Here is a 15,653-nt window from a genome sequence, read left to right on the forward strand (position 1 = left end):
TTTTAGATGAAACATACGCCTTTGAAGCAAAGAGCCACCGTAGCTAAAAATACCATTTCCCGGCTGTTGATCCTCTCATTTGTAAAATGCATGTTTCCATTGTTAAACCTGCAGCAGCCCCTCTAGAGAGGAAAGCTCCATTATCCTGGCCAGGCCGGAGTACCCATGACCTGGGGAGGTAGCTCCTTTCCCAGCCCTGCCCGTGGGCTCCGCCGCCAAGCCTCTCTGAGAAGGAGTCCAAGAGAAGCACACAGAGGATTCTCAATACTTTATTTTCTGTTTAGAAATATTAAACCACATAAAATAAAAACTGAATAATGCAGAATGGTATAGCGGTAAACGGTAAAGACCCCTGACCACCTGCCGCCTCCTCCCTCAGAAGAGGCGTCTGGGGTCAGCTCCTGTGTTTCCTTCTGCAGCCCTTTCTGTGCGTTTATCAGCGTGAGGCTCAGTCTGGTGCTGGTTTGGCAGCGGTGGGCTCTGGACTCGGAGAGCTCTGCGGTTTGCCCGGGTCCATCCCCTTCACTGTCTTTGAGCAGAACACATCTCCCTCCGGATCCTGAGCCTGGCTAGACACTGTCTCTACGCTCCCAGCCTGAGCCCAGTGGCTCAGGGTCACCGTCCCTCCCCGCGGAGGCTGCCACATCCCGGTGTTAAATCTGTCCACCCGCCTTTTTCTGTCAGTGGTTACCTGGTGTCTTTACTCACAGGGGCAGTGGCGTGATCCTGGCGGGGAGTGGAGGGACCTGGCCTCTTGCCCACCAGCGCAAGTTCTGCTATAGGGGTCCTGGCCTGTAACTCAGAGCTGGGACTGTGACACGTCCCCTGGGATGACTTCCAAGGACGCCTCATGTCTAGGGCCCTCTTATTTCTCACGCGTTTAATCCAGGGAAGATTTCCTGGGCTGGCAGGGAACATGTGGATGAAAAGCCTATTTCATGCATCTTAAAATTCTCTGAAAATGGCTGATCACAAAAGGAATTTTTTCAGCCTCCCAGGAGGGGGTGGGAGAGGGTACAAATAGGAGAACCCCTCCCCTTCCATTTGGTGAGAATAACTGAAGGAGCCCCCCCCCGCCCGCCATGCTTTGGCCCACCACTGCGGCTGTGGCGCCTCCATCCTCCCAGCCCTTTGAGACTCTGATCTTTTTACCAGCCTCTCAGAGGCCGCAGTGAGGCTGCTCTGATATTTGCTCTTTGTTACCGGTGGTGGGTATTCATGTTTAACTTCTCGTCCTGTTTTCTGACACTTATCTCAGTGCTCTTTAAGTGGGCACTTATAAAGCCTACAGAAACCCATCTCAGTTCATAAAATTTCACAAAACCCCTGGACTAAAGATGTGAAGACAAGAAAGGCACTCATGGCTCTAGCTCCTAATCGCAGCCAGAAAGGCAGGAATGGCCCGTGCCCAGGGCAGCAGCTGTGAGCTGTTCTTCCTCTCGGGGTGCTGGGGCTGTGCAGGTGGGCCCGGCCACATGGCTGCCAGGAGGCCACATGGCTGCCAAGAGTCCAAGCACGGGTCTTGCCCAAGAGCTGACCTCTTCGTCTTTGTGTTTGAACAGAGGAGGCCAGGGCTGTGCACAGCAGGCTCAGGACCGTGCAGGTAGAAACCAGCAGGGAAACAGTGAAATGCCAAGCAGAAACTTAAACCAGGACCCAGACTCTGCACAGGCAGGGGTGGGGCCTCAAGAAGGCAAGTGTCAAGGCCTTCCGCCCAGAGCTCTAAGGCCGAGCCAGGTTCTGCTGCCACCCATCCTCTGAGACTCCTGCCGGCATCTCCCCCTTCCCTCAGCAGGGCATCACCATGCCTGAAGCGACCAGCCCTGGTGAGGCAATTGCAGGCAGCAGGTCTCTGGCCACCCCGGAAGCTTGTTGAGAGTACAGATCGTGGACCTCCTGGTGGTGAGGCCTGCGGGTGGTCCAGGCATACAGCCAGACTCTGGGGTCCCTCAGTTAGGGTATTCCTGGCTTGTTCTGGAGGGTAAATACACAACCTTCTGGGTGGATGAAGACACTGATGGGACGGGGGCTGGTGGCTTCCCACTGAGGGGTGTGGAACTGAAGCCATGCGCATGGCAACAAAGGCAGAGCACTTGAGGTGCCCCCAGAAACCAGAATGACAGCCCCTGGCCGGAACTCCTTCAGAGCGCAGAAGGTCCTTTGAAGGAAAGTTGCCATGGGAACATGAGATACTAGAGAATCACTGTAATCACCCAGGGCCCATGTCCAGGAGGACAGCCCATCTGGTTAAATAATTTGGGGGAGGGAAATGTTGACACGGGGATATGGTCATGTGAACACTGGGGCTGCTGGACCCAAGTTGGCCACGTGGCTTTAAGGCCAGAGGGGCCGAGTGTGGTCCCTGCCGAGGCCTCCGTGTCTTAGTCCAGCACCGACGAGGCAGAAGGGGAGGCTCACCGCCTGTAAACTGTGGGAATACGCAGCAGCAGGAGTGCTCCCTGGCCTGGAACAAAGGGACTAGTTTGGGAATCATTGCCTGAAATAAAGGAAAATGAACAGCTTGGTGATCAGAACACGGGCAAGGGGCGTCCCCAGACATTGTTGGGGCTGGAGTAGCTCTGGCCACCTCACTTGGGTCCCAGCACTGCTGTCACTCACCCGCCTCATTCCTCACAAGGACCCCGTGGTTTGCAGGGGAAAATGGCAGAGACCCAGGGATGCTGTCCCAAGACAGACTCAATCTCAGAGGACCCTGCGTGAGGTCACATGCCACAGGGTGAAGGGGTGTCTCTGCCCTGGGCATACAAGCTGCAGGGAATGGGTGGGAAAGGGAGCCAGCCAGGGAAGGGAGGTCTGTGTCCCTTGCAGATGCCACAGAGCGTGGGAGCATGTTCATGGGAACATGAGCACCGGGTCAGAGACCCAAGTTCTGGCCCGTCTGTGGCCCTGGCTGTGTAGCCTGGGACCAGTCCTTGGCTTCAGTTCCTTCCTGTCCCCTGTGGGTGACAGGGGCATGCAAGGGCAGGCAGGGCCAGGAAGCAGTGTGCCAGGCAGTGGCGGCCTCCTTATGGGCAGGGCTGGCCTCCACGGGGGCAGCTGAGCACATCCTCAGGAGGAAATCCTGCTTAGAGGGGTCAAGCCCAGAGGGCTTCAAAGGGAGAGAAAGGTTACATCTGCAGTTCTCCAGCAGAGCCCAGGAGGCCCCAGGGCAGGTAGGGTTCGAGGATGCCATTTCCCTGGCAGTATCAGCCAGTTCAGAGCACCAGCCTTGGCTACGTCTCCTTGGGCACCAGGAATCTTTATATTAAAATCACCCCAGCCTGGACCTGAGGCAGCAGCTGGTCGGGCTCCCACACTCAGGATCTGCTGCTCCCAACTCATTTCCAGGGACCTGCTGTCGGAGTCAGCCCCATGGAGTTTCTGCCCCGGGTCTGAGTTTGGGTCCAGTCTGCAGAACTATGGCTGCAGTTTCGAGGCCCTGCTTCCCTCTCGTACCCTTGGAGACAAACCATTGCCCTAGTAGGGTAGAACTAAGTGGAGATCACAGGCCAACACCATCCCAGCCAGGTGTGGTCAGTTGCCATCCGTCCACAGAGGTGATTCCAGGGAGAGAGTGGAGTAGAAGGAGCTGGCTACAGATATGCTGCCCCAGAGCCACAGGAAGTTTCTGAAGAAACTTGCTCCAGTCCACACCAGAAGGCCCCGGTGATCTCTGCAGCTCAGGAGGCCCAAACTGTCTTCCCGGAAAAGTGTATCTAAGGCTCTGTGCCGTCTGGGCCCTGGAGCTTATTAGGGGACAAGGGGGTGGGTGGGCAGCAGTGAGTACTTGGTGCTGGGGTCAGGCTGACCGAGGGGGACTTCGGCAAGGCCTCTCGTGTGCCGCGCTTGGCATTCTCTGCTAGAAAGGGCTCTGGGCTGAAATCACAAGTGGCCCATGCTGAGAAGTTGAATGTACACGATGTTCCTCATGTACTGTCATTTGTGGCCAGGATTAGGAAGGAAATAGTGATTCCGGCTTGGAAGAAATCCCTGTGGCAGGAGAGGGCAGGAACCCAGCAGGGACCCAAGGGCTTGGGCACTTCTCAGCGCTTCTTGGAGTTGATTGTCATGGAGACAACAGGATTTACTTTAGTGACCAGTCCCTTTATTTTCACTTGCACTGAGGATTCAGCACGCAAGAAGGTCCCTGCGGCCGTGCCAAGGCTTCATGGCCTAAAGACGATGTTCTCCAGGCAGGGGCCAGACCAGCCGCACTCCTGCCCCTACTCCCCGCACCCAGCTGTCTCCTCACCCCGGCCTTGCCCTCCTCACACTGCCTTTTTCTCCAGCGCCAAGACACTATCTCAGCAGAGTCCCCATCGGTCCTCCCTGCAATCTCAGCTTCAGAGCCTCCAGCACAAGGTTACACGCCTGTCCCCAGCCCCCGCCATCTGACCTGCATCCGGCCGTATTCTGGGGTGTGTCTGTGGGATAGAAGGCGCAGCCTCTTTTCTGAGACACAAACGCAGACCTCATTGTGAGTCATATGCCTGCTGAGTCCCCTCACAGGGACTCCTTGCAGATTGTGAAATGCTTCCGCCAGAGCCAGACACCCCCCAAGAACCCTGATAACACAGTTCAAAACCCACCTGACTCTGAAGCCCCTTGGCCTGCAGTTCTGTGTGTGTGCCCAGCCCCACAGCCAAAGTAACCCAGGCCACCTTGTCCCTTCCTGGAGGTTAATTTTCTGTCCTACAAGCATTCATCTCCCCGATTGCCTGTAGGGGCCCAGCCCTAGGCCTTGCGGTCTAAGCCGAAAAGGAACCAGGGCTCAGGGAGGGCCGAGGGGCCAAGTACCACTTTAGGAAGGAAATCGGTAGGAACTAGCAGCGGCTGAGGCAGGAGACAGCGGAGGGCTGTCCTGGGAAAGAGCAGGGGGTTTGAGTACCTGTGAATGGACACGGGACAGGCTGGTCAGACTGAAAAGACACATGGAAAATAAGGCCAAGGCGGGTGCGGTGGCTCACGCCTGTCATCCCAGCACTTTGGGAGGCCGAAGCGGTGGATCACCTGAGGTCAGGAGTTCAAGACCAGCCTGGCCAACATGGTGAAACCCCGTCTGTACTAAAAATTAAACAATTAGCCAGGCGTGGTGACAGGCGCCTATAATCCCAGCTACTCAGAAGGCTGAGGCAGGAGAATCACTAGAACCCGGGAGGCAGAGGTTGCAGTGAGCCAAGATTGCGCCACTGCACTGGATGACAGAGCAAGACTCCATCTAAAAAAAGAAAAAAAGGCCAAGCCAGTCGGATGGGCCAAGGTAGATGATGACTCCCATCCTGAGGAGAAGGCAGAGCCCCTCCCATGGCAGCAAGGGCCATCTGACTCCACCGTAGGCAGCGCGGAAAGCAGGAGTCAACTCAATCCCTAGAGCAAGCCCCAGACCTAGGGTGAGGGACCTGCTAATCATGGGGGCTGAGGCCCCAGCTGCCTTTGTGAGACTGTTTGGTTTTCTGTGGCAGCACCCACCCAGATGAGACCTTCTCTGGAGGTCTCTAGATGAGCCCAGCATGGGTGTCTGGGACCTCCCAGAGCCCAATGGCGGCTCCTCTTGCACAGAGGGACAGATGGCTAAGAAGACTGAAGGCCTCTTCCTGTGCCCCTCCTCCCTCCATCCCCTTTCCAGCAGCTCCCAGCAAAACCCAGAAAAACAAGTCCTGCATCCTCCTCCTCCTCCCACCCCCACTCCCTGCAAGAAACTTTTAAGTGTACCAGACACATCGACTGCATTAAACACGATGAATTTTTAAGGCATGAGTTGGCAGGGTTACCATGGCTGCCTTTGCCCTGAGGGGCACACTGCCGAGGATTGATTGAAATAAATAAAACAGATTTACAGTTTTCATACTTGGAAGGAGAGAGTTGGAAGGGAAGAGAGCAGAGGGGGAGGGGCAGGACGCAGTAAGATTCTGGAGCCTTCTGGACTCGAGATGGGAGGCCACTCCCTCCTCTCCCTATCCTAAGATTATACTGACCCAAAAGCTGCTTTCTCTTTAAATTCCTAAAGGATCCCAGCTGTGGGGCCGGAACAAGGCAGGGAGGAGGCCCGTTTCCGGTAGGAGCGCCCCGGCCTTCGCTGTAGTTTCTAGCCTTGATATTAGGTTGCACTGCAGATTTATTGGCCGTGAGACTCCAGGTGTCTCCTAGGAAAGCACTGGGGTCCGTTGGCCTTGGACCACTGAAGGGGACGGATGTGGGCATCATCCAGCATCCAATATAGAAAAGAAACAAGGGCTGTCCAGGTGCAGTGGCTCACGCCTGTAATCCCAACACTTTGGGAGGCCGAGGCAGGTGGATCACTTGAGGTCAGGAGTTCACGACCAGCCTGGCCAACATGTCTCTACTAAAAATACAAAAATTTGCCTGGTATCGTGGCACATGCCTGTAATCCCAGCCACCAAGGCAAGAGAATCGCTTGAACCTGGGAGGCGGAGGTTGCAGTGAGCTGAGGTCGCGCTACTGCACTCCAGCCTGGGCGACAAAGCGAGACTCCGTCTCAAAAAAGAAAAGAAACAAGGGCTCTCCTGTCTCTGCATGGTCAGCCACAGGCAGCTGGGGATGGAAATGAAGGAAGGAGGCCTGGCTGCAGGGAGAAGAGAGGGGCCTCTGAGCCAGGATGCCCTGCCCTCAGCAGGCACCTGAAGCCTGTTGCCCTCCTGCCGTTTTGCCCAGCCCTAAGGCCGCTTGCAGAGAGACTGGTGGAGTCCACCCAGCCCACACTCAGAATCAGCATCCATCCCAGCCTCTGAGGGACCTTGAGGCAGGACTACCTGCCCAGTCACCCGTGTGAGAACCCCATCACCATCCAGAGCTGCCAACAGCCTGCCAGGGAGCACAGCGATCACTGACCCCATGCCCCGTGGCACCCCCCGACCAAAGAGCTGGGCTTGCAGGCGGGGTCCCCACTGGGCCAGTGGGGCTAGGGAATTGAACCCGCTGGGGTGGGAGATGGGCGCCACGGGGGGGTCCTGGTGTAGACTAGAGAAGCAGAGGCATGAAGAACCCGGTGGTGTAGTTGCAGGGGGTGAATGGGCAGTAGAAGGAGACCTTCCTGTATCTGTATCCAGTGAGGCCACTTGTGTGACCTAGTCTAACAGGAGGCACCGAGCAAAATCACCCACATTCTTGCTTCATGGGGCCACCAACAAGGCTCCATTGGGAAGGACGTCCCATGGATGGCACATGAGAGTGGACAAGGTGGAGCATAGGAGAGAACTGAGGAGTGGGGGTACACCCACCCGCCTGGAACTTGCCAGCTGAGGCTTCTTCTGAGTCCTCTGTTCATCATGGGGAGGGCAGCGTTGCAGGGCCAGTGAGGGCTGGAGTAGAGACAGCAGCTGAGGGCATGCCGGGCGGGAGCAGGTACCCCCAGCCTCCACTCTCATCTCTCAACCTTGCCGTCTGCTTCTGGGGTTTGAGTCCAGGGTCTCTGCCTGCCGGCCCAGCTGTTTCCCATGCTGTTGGTGGCTTATTGTCTGGGACAGTGAAGAATGTCAGAGGCCCCTGGGAGGGGGTGGTTGCTTCAGTCTCCATTTCCCCATGAACTTCTCTTGAGTTCATCTGGTGCCCTGTCCACATCCCTGCCCTTGAGCCCCAGGTTGGCCCCCCTGGGCAGAGGGGCAGGCTGCATCCACCAAGGTCCCTGGAGGCCAGTGCTGGCAGGCTAGCTGGCAGAAGGGCATTCCTGGGCCCTCGGCCTCTCCTTCTCCCAGGCTGAGCACTCACCCTAAACACCCCCACCACAGGTCAGAAGCATCATCTGCTGCTGCCTTGGTCACCCTCTTAAAGAAGCCAGGCCCGAAGAACGAGGGGTGGGGAGGGCAGAGCCTGCACCCAGTGAGTGCATGGGTTCCTGTCCCCAGCAGATGGCTCAGGATCCTAACAGTCACTGGGCAGGTGGGGGTAGCGGGGGCGGCAGCAGCATGCCCCTACTTGGTGACCAGAGCCAGAGGAGGGTCCCCAAAGGGAGCCAGCACAGATATCCTGAGCAAACAGTCAAGGGACCTGGAAAGGATCAGCTGACAGTGAGGATGGGGAGGTGTTTCTGGCCTTGGTCACTTTGCTGGTCCTGTTTTCAGAAGGTGCAAGGACATGAGGTCATGGAAGTTTCATGTCTTCCCTGAAGCCACATGGCAGAGTCCAGCTTCCCCAGGGTGGAGCACGGCAGGGAGCCAGAATGTCACCTCCCCACAAGGAGACCCAAGCTCTGTCCTCTGCCCTCCTGGGCCTCACCTGCAGCATGGGGCCCTGCTCCGACAGACGCCTGACGAAGGAGCCATTCCTCAGCCCCTCCCGAGCAGGCTTCGGCTGTCCCTAGCCTCTAATGTGCCAGGCTCTGCCCTCCCCAGCCTCCCACGATGAGTCTGTCCTAAAAGGACCTGCTCCCTCTCTCCCACTGCGAGCTGGCCCTCCTCGCGCCCAGCTCTGGGCCCACAGGAACTAACCAGGTGGGGAGAGGCCACTGGCCACAGCCAGCTGCACCCTCGGACAGCAGTGTTTCCACAGCAGCTCTTTTGCTGCTCTGCACACAGCCGCGGGCAGGAGGGGTGTTGGGGGGTAAAGCCCCCAGGAAGTCTTGTCCTCCAAACTAAGGCCTGACTTTGCCCAAATCAGTGACCTGTCTTATCCCTGGAGGACATACAGCGTGTGGCCCCTGCCCCCAACCCAGGACAGGACAAAGAAGACAGTGCCAGGCTCTAGGCTCCCGTCTGCCCCGTCCATGCCTTTCTCCCACCGCCCCTTCTGCTACCATGAGGCAGGGCTCCTGCCAGCCTGGACCACATGACCTTAGGGTGTGACTGGCCAGTCTAGAGCCACCCAGACACCTGCGGCACCCGCGAAGCCAGTTGACACCTTACTCCTCCTGCCCACCCTGGCCCAGGTTTCACCTGAAGCAGGGGCTATGCGTGGATGCCAGGTGGGGGTTTGAGAGAGCATCTCCCATGGAGGCCTGTGGCTGTCCAGGGCTGGCGCCTGATGTGTGCTGATGCTTGCCAGTGTTAGTGATGGGAGGGACAGTGACACAAAGGCTCACACTAGCCTGGCAGGTGTGGTGCAGTCACCTCCAGGCAGACGCTGCTCCAGGGCAGTGGAGAAGGCTGCAAGGGAATGCAGAGCCACATCTCTCCTTCCCTGGTCCCAGCATGAGCCTCAGCCTTGGCCTTGAAGGCTGCCCCAGAGGAAATATTCATGGGCAAGGCTGTGTGGTCTCAGTTCTTAAGGAAAAGTAACCGCCCCCTCTACTGGGCTCTGGGAAGTTCAGAGCAGGCTGAGGGCAGGTTGCTCCTCTGAGAGCTCCTGGTATGTGGCAGAGAAACCAAAGAGAAGCTGGTCCCACCCCCAGCACAAAACTAGACCTGGAAGGGGTAGCAGCTGTCCAGGCAGCAGCTGGCAGCCCAAGACAGGGAGGCAGAGCCCAGTCCACAGGGCCTCTGGGCTGTGTGTGAAGGGCACAACCAGTGACACAGCCCCTGCTGGGCCAAAATCTCCATTGTCACTGAGAGAAGAGCCTTCCCTAAATGGCGTGTGTCCTTGCCTTCTGGCCGCATCCCGCCTGCCTGTGCCTGAGTCACCGGGATACACCAGAGGCCCCCTCACTGACTCAACATACTCCCCTGTGAACCCCTGCCCTCCTCCAGCCCCACGGTGGGCCTCCAGGGTGGTACAAGAGGTCCCCTATGCCCTCCTAGACCCTGTTCAGGTTCCCTCCCACCCCAGGTCTCTGCCTTGTTCCCAAGCACATTCCAGGCCATTGTCTCATGACGAATAGCATTTTCATGCGGGTGTTGGAAAATATGGGCACATGTTTAATGCTTGCAAGCTGTGCTCCACTGTTGACACTGTGCTTGGGAGCCAGGCAGGCAACTCAAGCTGGGCTGGGGCTCAGCAAAGAAGTGATGACGCAGCAGCCCTGCGAGGCAGCCATCTGCCAGGCCTCCGCCGGGCAGGGACATCCCCTGGTGCCCACTCACAGCGGGCATGGGGAAGCAGAGTGGTGAGGAAGAACTCAGGTTCTGGAAGGCGATTCTTCTAGGTCTGAATCCTCTGTTCCTCCTCCTCTGGTCAGCTGTGGGTCCTCTCTGAACCCCCGATTCCTCTTCTTTGCAATGGGGGTGGCAACCCTGCCCAGGTTGTGTGAGGACTCAGCATGACACCGCGAGTGGAGCTAGCTCAGAGCCCAGTGCCAGGTGCGTGGTAACTCCGAGGCCACCTGTCTATACAGATCCCGGTGTGGACTGGGGACTGTAGTGGAAAATGGGCCCTCTTTCCTCCCTCCCCAGCTTCCTGACTCAAGGACCCACTTCTCACACCCTCCACCCTGAGCCTGGCCTCTAGTAAGGGCCCCGTGAGCTGGTCAACGCTTCCGCTATTATTACTGTCTTCTTGAGGCTTTGCAACCCAGTGATCTGGGATCCTTCTCCCCAAACCTAGGGTGACCTGGGGTCGAGGCAGGATGTGGCCCCCACCTCCTCCCCAGCGGCAGGATGGGAGTCGCCCTCAGTGGAGGCCCCTCTGCTGCCAGCCCCAGAACAGCCTCTCCAGGCTCCTCCTCCTGGGGCAAGGGTGGCTGAGCGAGCGGCTGGAGCATGACAGGGCCTTAGCACTGCTCTCTGTGGTGCCTGCTCCTGGCCTCTCCTCTCCCTTTCCCTCTTGTGGTGCTTTAAATAGCGATACTCAGAGGGAGACATCTCGTGAGGAGGCTTGTGCTCCGGAGTCTCCTGGGATGAACCGGCTTCCCAGGCCTCTTCGGCCAGCGAGAGAGTACAAGATCTAGGCGGGGCACAGTGGTTCACACCTGTAATCCCAGCACTTTGGGAGGCCCAGGCGGGCGGATCACGAGGTCAGGAGATCGAGACCATCCTGGCTAACACGGTGAAACCTCGCCTCTACTAAAAATACAAAAGAATTAGCCAGGCGTGGTGGCGGGCGCCTGTAGTCCCAGCTACTCAGGAGGCTGAGGCAGGAGAATGGCGTGAACCTGGGAGGTGGAGCTTGCAGTGAGCCGAGATTGCGCCACGGCACTCCAGCCTGGACGGCAGAGCAAGACTCCATCTCAAAAAAAAAAAGAGAGAGTACAAGATCTGGGCGGGGCAGGGCAGGGCAGCCAGGCCAGGGCTTGGCCTGAGGGGTGACAAGGGCAAAAATGTAACATCAGGCCGCCGTTTTCCACACACCGGTGTTTGCACAGCACAGAGGCCTGCCTGCCTGGGCATGAACGGAGAGAATGTGCTGGCCTGGGGGAGGGGGTGGGGGGTCATTGCACCTCCCGTTCTGTCCAGGAGACCCTTGCTTCTTGGGGATGAGTGCCCTGAAAGAACCAGAACTTTCTCTTAGAAGGGTCTGGTAGGAGGGGCATGCGTTTCACACTGAGGCTTCACCAGGGCCTGAGGTTGCAGCCGAGGCCTCGACGTCTGGGAGGACCCTGCTATGTGCTGTTCCTGGCCGAGCCATCGGGCCAGGGCAGAGCAGGTGGAGCCTCTAGGGCCACGTGGGCTTGTCGAGGTCAGGAACTGAAAAACCCAAGAGGCTAGAACACCATCAGTGGAGGAGGGACAGCAGAGGGAGGCTGGAGAGGAACCAGTGAGAGGTGTGAGACCCTGTAGGCCGAGGTGAGGGGCAGGGTTTGTTTCAGATCCAGGAGGAAGCCGCTAGCAAATCCCAGCAGGGAGGGGCATGCTCTGGTGGGCATGCTTTAGGATTGTCCAGTTGGCGTGTGGAGGGTGGACTGTGGGGGCAGGAGAAGCAGCAGGAGGCAGATCCTGAGACATGGGGAGATGGACCAGGCAGGTGATACTGACAGCCCCCTAGGCATGGGGGCGGGTGTGGGGCAGGGTGGCCGTGTAAGATGTGCTCCCAGGGTAAGGCCCCCATACCTGCCAGTGGACCCAACAGAGGGACTAGGGGTCAGGATGACTCATGGTTTGGGCCTGAGCAGCTGGGTGGGCAATGCCACCATTTACTGAGATGAGGAGGGGGTGGCAAGTCCATGGGGACACCAAGGGTTGGTTGTAGCCCAGCGAGGTTTGAAATGCCTGCAAGGTGGCCAGGCAGGGCCTTCCACCAGGCAAGCAGCTGTTCCATCTAGAGCCCAGCGGGGGCTCAGGCTGGAGGGCACGTATGGGAGTCACCGATGGGGACCACAGACCACCGGGAGGCGCAGCTTCTCCTCACCACTAGCCCCTCATCCATCCCTCCCTCCACACCCTCCTCAGCCTGCCCTCACGTGGGCGCCACCCTGCCCTCCGCTGCCACAGGTCCCATCTGCCGGCCTGGATCCCTGGAGAGCGCTGCCTGGCAGCGGCTCAGCTGTTGGCCTCTGTCATGGAGACGGCACCAGCTGCCGGCGATGGGCACTTGTGACCATTTGTCAGAACGCCCCCCTTCCTCCTGTGCCTGCCCTTCTGGAACATTTCTGTCCCACAGCCGTGGAGACAGGGCTCATGGAGGGGTTGCGGGACCGGGAGGGGCCGGGAAGCCCTGTCTGGGCTCTACAGCGGGACCGCCACCTCCTGGCCTTTGGCTTGAGGCTGCCTGGCTGGGCTTTCCCTCTGCGGCCAGCAGCTCCCCAGAGGAGCTGTGGCCCCTGTGGTACCGTGTCCCACACACTGGCCTTACATGGCTTGTTCCTCGTCTGCATTCCTCGTCCTCAGGCTGCCCTCTGAGAACTTCCCCCTATTTCACAGATAGGTATTGCCCCTAATTAAAGTGGAGAAATTGTGCGGAGACATTGAGATCACACTGCTGGTAGTTGGGGACACCTGGCTGAGGCCTTCACCTCCCACCTAACCCCGGGGGAGCCCCCGGCACGGCAGGGTCCTCGTGGCATGTGTGGGGAGATGAAGTGGCCCTCACTTGTGCAGCCGCCACCCCCTCCCTGCGCCGCTTGTTTCTGTTTCTCGTGGTTTCTTGCCCAGGCCTGCAGGCTCCAGCCAGGGTAGGCTGGAACGGCCTGCCTACTGTTTGCGCTTTGTGGTCTGGCCTCTTTGTTACCAAATGCTCTGGGGTTCCTTTGGGGCTGGGGGTGGGGAGGAATCTTCTCCAGTCTGGCCCCAGAGCCGTGGCTGGTGTTCAGGGGCATTCGGGAAGCTGGGCCCAGGTCATGCAGAGCGGAGGCTGAGTCCAGCAACCTGGGAGGAGATGGAGGTGTTTCAGGCCTCCCACCAAGAAATGTGGCTCACCTCACTGAGCACCTGAGACCTCGGGGCCTCCAATGCCATGTGGGACCTGTGGTGGTGCTTCTCTGGAGACGGGACGCGGCGTCAGGCTCCAGAGCTCAGCCCTAGATGGGAGGTGGTGTGGACAGGGGTGCCATGCTGCCGCCAGCCCAGCAGTCAGGAAGCATAGTGCTGCACACCACCCTCTCACCAGCCACCCCACTCCTGCCCCATCTTGCCTGCATCATGCTGTTTTGGGAAGCTCCCAAATCCCTGGGACTCCAGCTGGGAAGCATTGCCCAGGCGCCCTTCCCCTGCAGGCCAGGCCTCCGAGGGCACATGGAAAAGCAGCACGGATTCCTCCAAGCCTGTCCTCACCACCCACTTCTCACTGCTAGTGTCATCTGGCCCAGGGACCCTGGGGAATCTGCTTTCATCCTCTGGGTTCAGTTTTTTCCTTTTTTATAATGGGGAGGCTCCTCTCACAAAGTCCAATCCTTCACACTGAATGACTCTTACTAGACAAGAGATGGGAAAGGGGTCACGGCCCAGGGACCAGCAAGCTAGGCTCTGGCCCTAAGTGACTCCGCGACCTTGGTCAAGTCACTTCACCAGAGTTTCACCATCCGTACAGTGAAGAAAAAACTCAGGGTCATAATGCTGATCCCACATGGATCTGTGCTCCAGGCCATGGGGTACAGCCCGAACAGCACAAATCCCTGACCTCGGGGGCTTCCAGGAGGTGTAGGGCAGTAAACAGGTGACCGATGTGTGGAGAATTGGCCGGATGAAGATGAACTCTAGCAAGAGAAAAAAGCCCAGCGGGGGACAGCTGTGTCTTGGCCTGGGGTGGCGGGCATTGCCCAAGCGTGTGGGAGTTCAGGAAGGTGACGGGGTCCCAGGGACTATTTTGGAGGCCCAGCTGTTTCTCTTGTGCCCAGGGATTAGTATAGCGTGGGACACCCTGGCATGGCTAGGCCCAGGTAAGCAGTGCTGGGAAGCCTGGAGGCAGGTGCGGCGTTCCCCCCACTCTTCCCCACCCCCCCGCAACCACAGGCCTCAGAGTCATGGCTCCACACCGGCCTCAGGAAAGGGCAGATTTCCCCAGAACGCTGTAAAACCAAGAGGAGGCCTCCCAGGCTGAGACGCAGGTCGTCCTGTGCCCTGACCCCGCTCTGCCTGTTCTCCAGGCAGCTGTGCCTCCTGCTGAACGCGGAGAACATCTTCCACTCGATGGCAGACATCCTGCTGCGGGAGGAGGACCTCAAGTTCGCCTCGACCATGGTCCACGCCCTCAACACCATCCTGCTGACCTCCACGGAGCTCTTCCAGCTAAGGAACCAGCTGAAGGACCTGAAGACCCTGGTAGGCTGCGTCCGTGACTCCGTCCTCAGGTGTGCTCCTGCATGCCGGGGGCACACCGTGTGTCAGCCCGCCCCTCGGCTGGCCCCAGGAGGCTGTCAGGGAGAAGATGGGGTTGAAATCGAGACCTCCCCTGGTCCATTGGGAAATAGGGATCCTGGGTGAGTGGCTGCACACAGCACTAACCACACGTGTGTCATGTCACCCGCACTGAGGTCTCTGCCAGCAGAAGGGTCCATGTGCCCATCCTGACCCCCCAACAGCCCTGCCTTTTCGTTGGTTGACACCCTAGCCCCACTCCAGGCACTGCCCCCTTGAAAACAGAGGATCTGCTGGTTGTGGGCCTACCCCACTGGTCAGTGCAGCCCTCTCAGGGCCAGGCTTCTGGGTTATAACCGTGCTGGTGAATCAGGGGTTAACTGCTCTTCTTGCCCTCCTTGGCCTGGCCCCTCTCTCCCACAGCTGGGCACATCTGGCTCCTAAGGCACCTGTCATAAGCCAGGGTGTCAAGTTTGCTGCCCATCCATCCCAGGCTCTGGATGAGGACGCGCCAACGACTGGTCCGAGAGAGCAGAAAGGACGCTCAGTCTCACTCCCCTATGAACAAGGAGAGATGCGGGTCCCAGGCCTCTCATGTGCTGGCTGAGTGTGGTGGCTGCAGAGGCCGTGCAGGGACAGGCGCTGTCCTGGAGGCAGGGACTCCAGGGGTTTCATTTCCCAGGCCCCCTGCCGGCTCAGACCCTGCTTGCACCCTCCCCAGGAGCCTCGGGGATATCCAGGCCCATGTCCGGGGGCATCTGGGGCCAAGTGGCTCTGCACGATCCAGGCCACAGCCCTGCCTCCCTCCTGTGGTTCCTTCCAGACATTCGCAGAGGCCTTAAGAATTTTCCTCCGGGGCAGGGGCTCCCCCAAGTGTGGGCTGGGTTCCTGGGTGGTTTCCAAGTGTTCGAGGTGGCCTGCAGAGGTGGGTAGGAGACGGCATTTAAGTGCGCTTCCTCCCTTCCCTGCCCACTCCCCCGTCGCCCTCCCAGCCCCATGGGGCTCCGGGACCACAGAGTTCTGCAGGGGGGCAGGGAGTAGGGGACAATTACTGTGATTTTGCCGAGGGCAGACATGCCAGCACAAAGGACAGCCACT

At 58.7% G+C, this 15,653-nt stretch overlaps 1 protein-coding gene across 4 annotated transcripts in view; it reads left to right on the plus strand.

The window, feature by feature from the left end:
• VAC14 (VAC14 component of PIKFYVE complex) overlaps positions 1-15,653 on the plus strand; it is a 115,316-nt gene that overhangs the window by 89,597 nt on the left and 10,066 nt on the right. For all 4 annotated transcript variants that reach the window (XM_038008282.2, XM_038008283.2, XM_038008284.2 and 1 more), the window contains one exon: positions 14,345-14,519. In XM_038008282.2, the coding sequence (XP_037864210.2) occupies positions 14,345-14,519 (175 nt within the window). The remainder of the gene's footprint in view (positions 1-14,344; positions 14,520-15,653) is intronic.

Source organism: Chlorocebus sabaeus, chromosome 5, assembly GCF_047675955.1.
Source record: "Chlorocebus sabaeus isolate Y175 chromosome 5, mChlSab1.0.hap1, whole genome shotgun sequence".
NCBI lineage: Eukaryota > Metazoa > Chordata > Mammalia > Primates > Cercopithecidae > Chlorocebus > Chlorocebus sabaeus.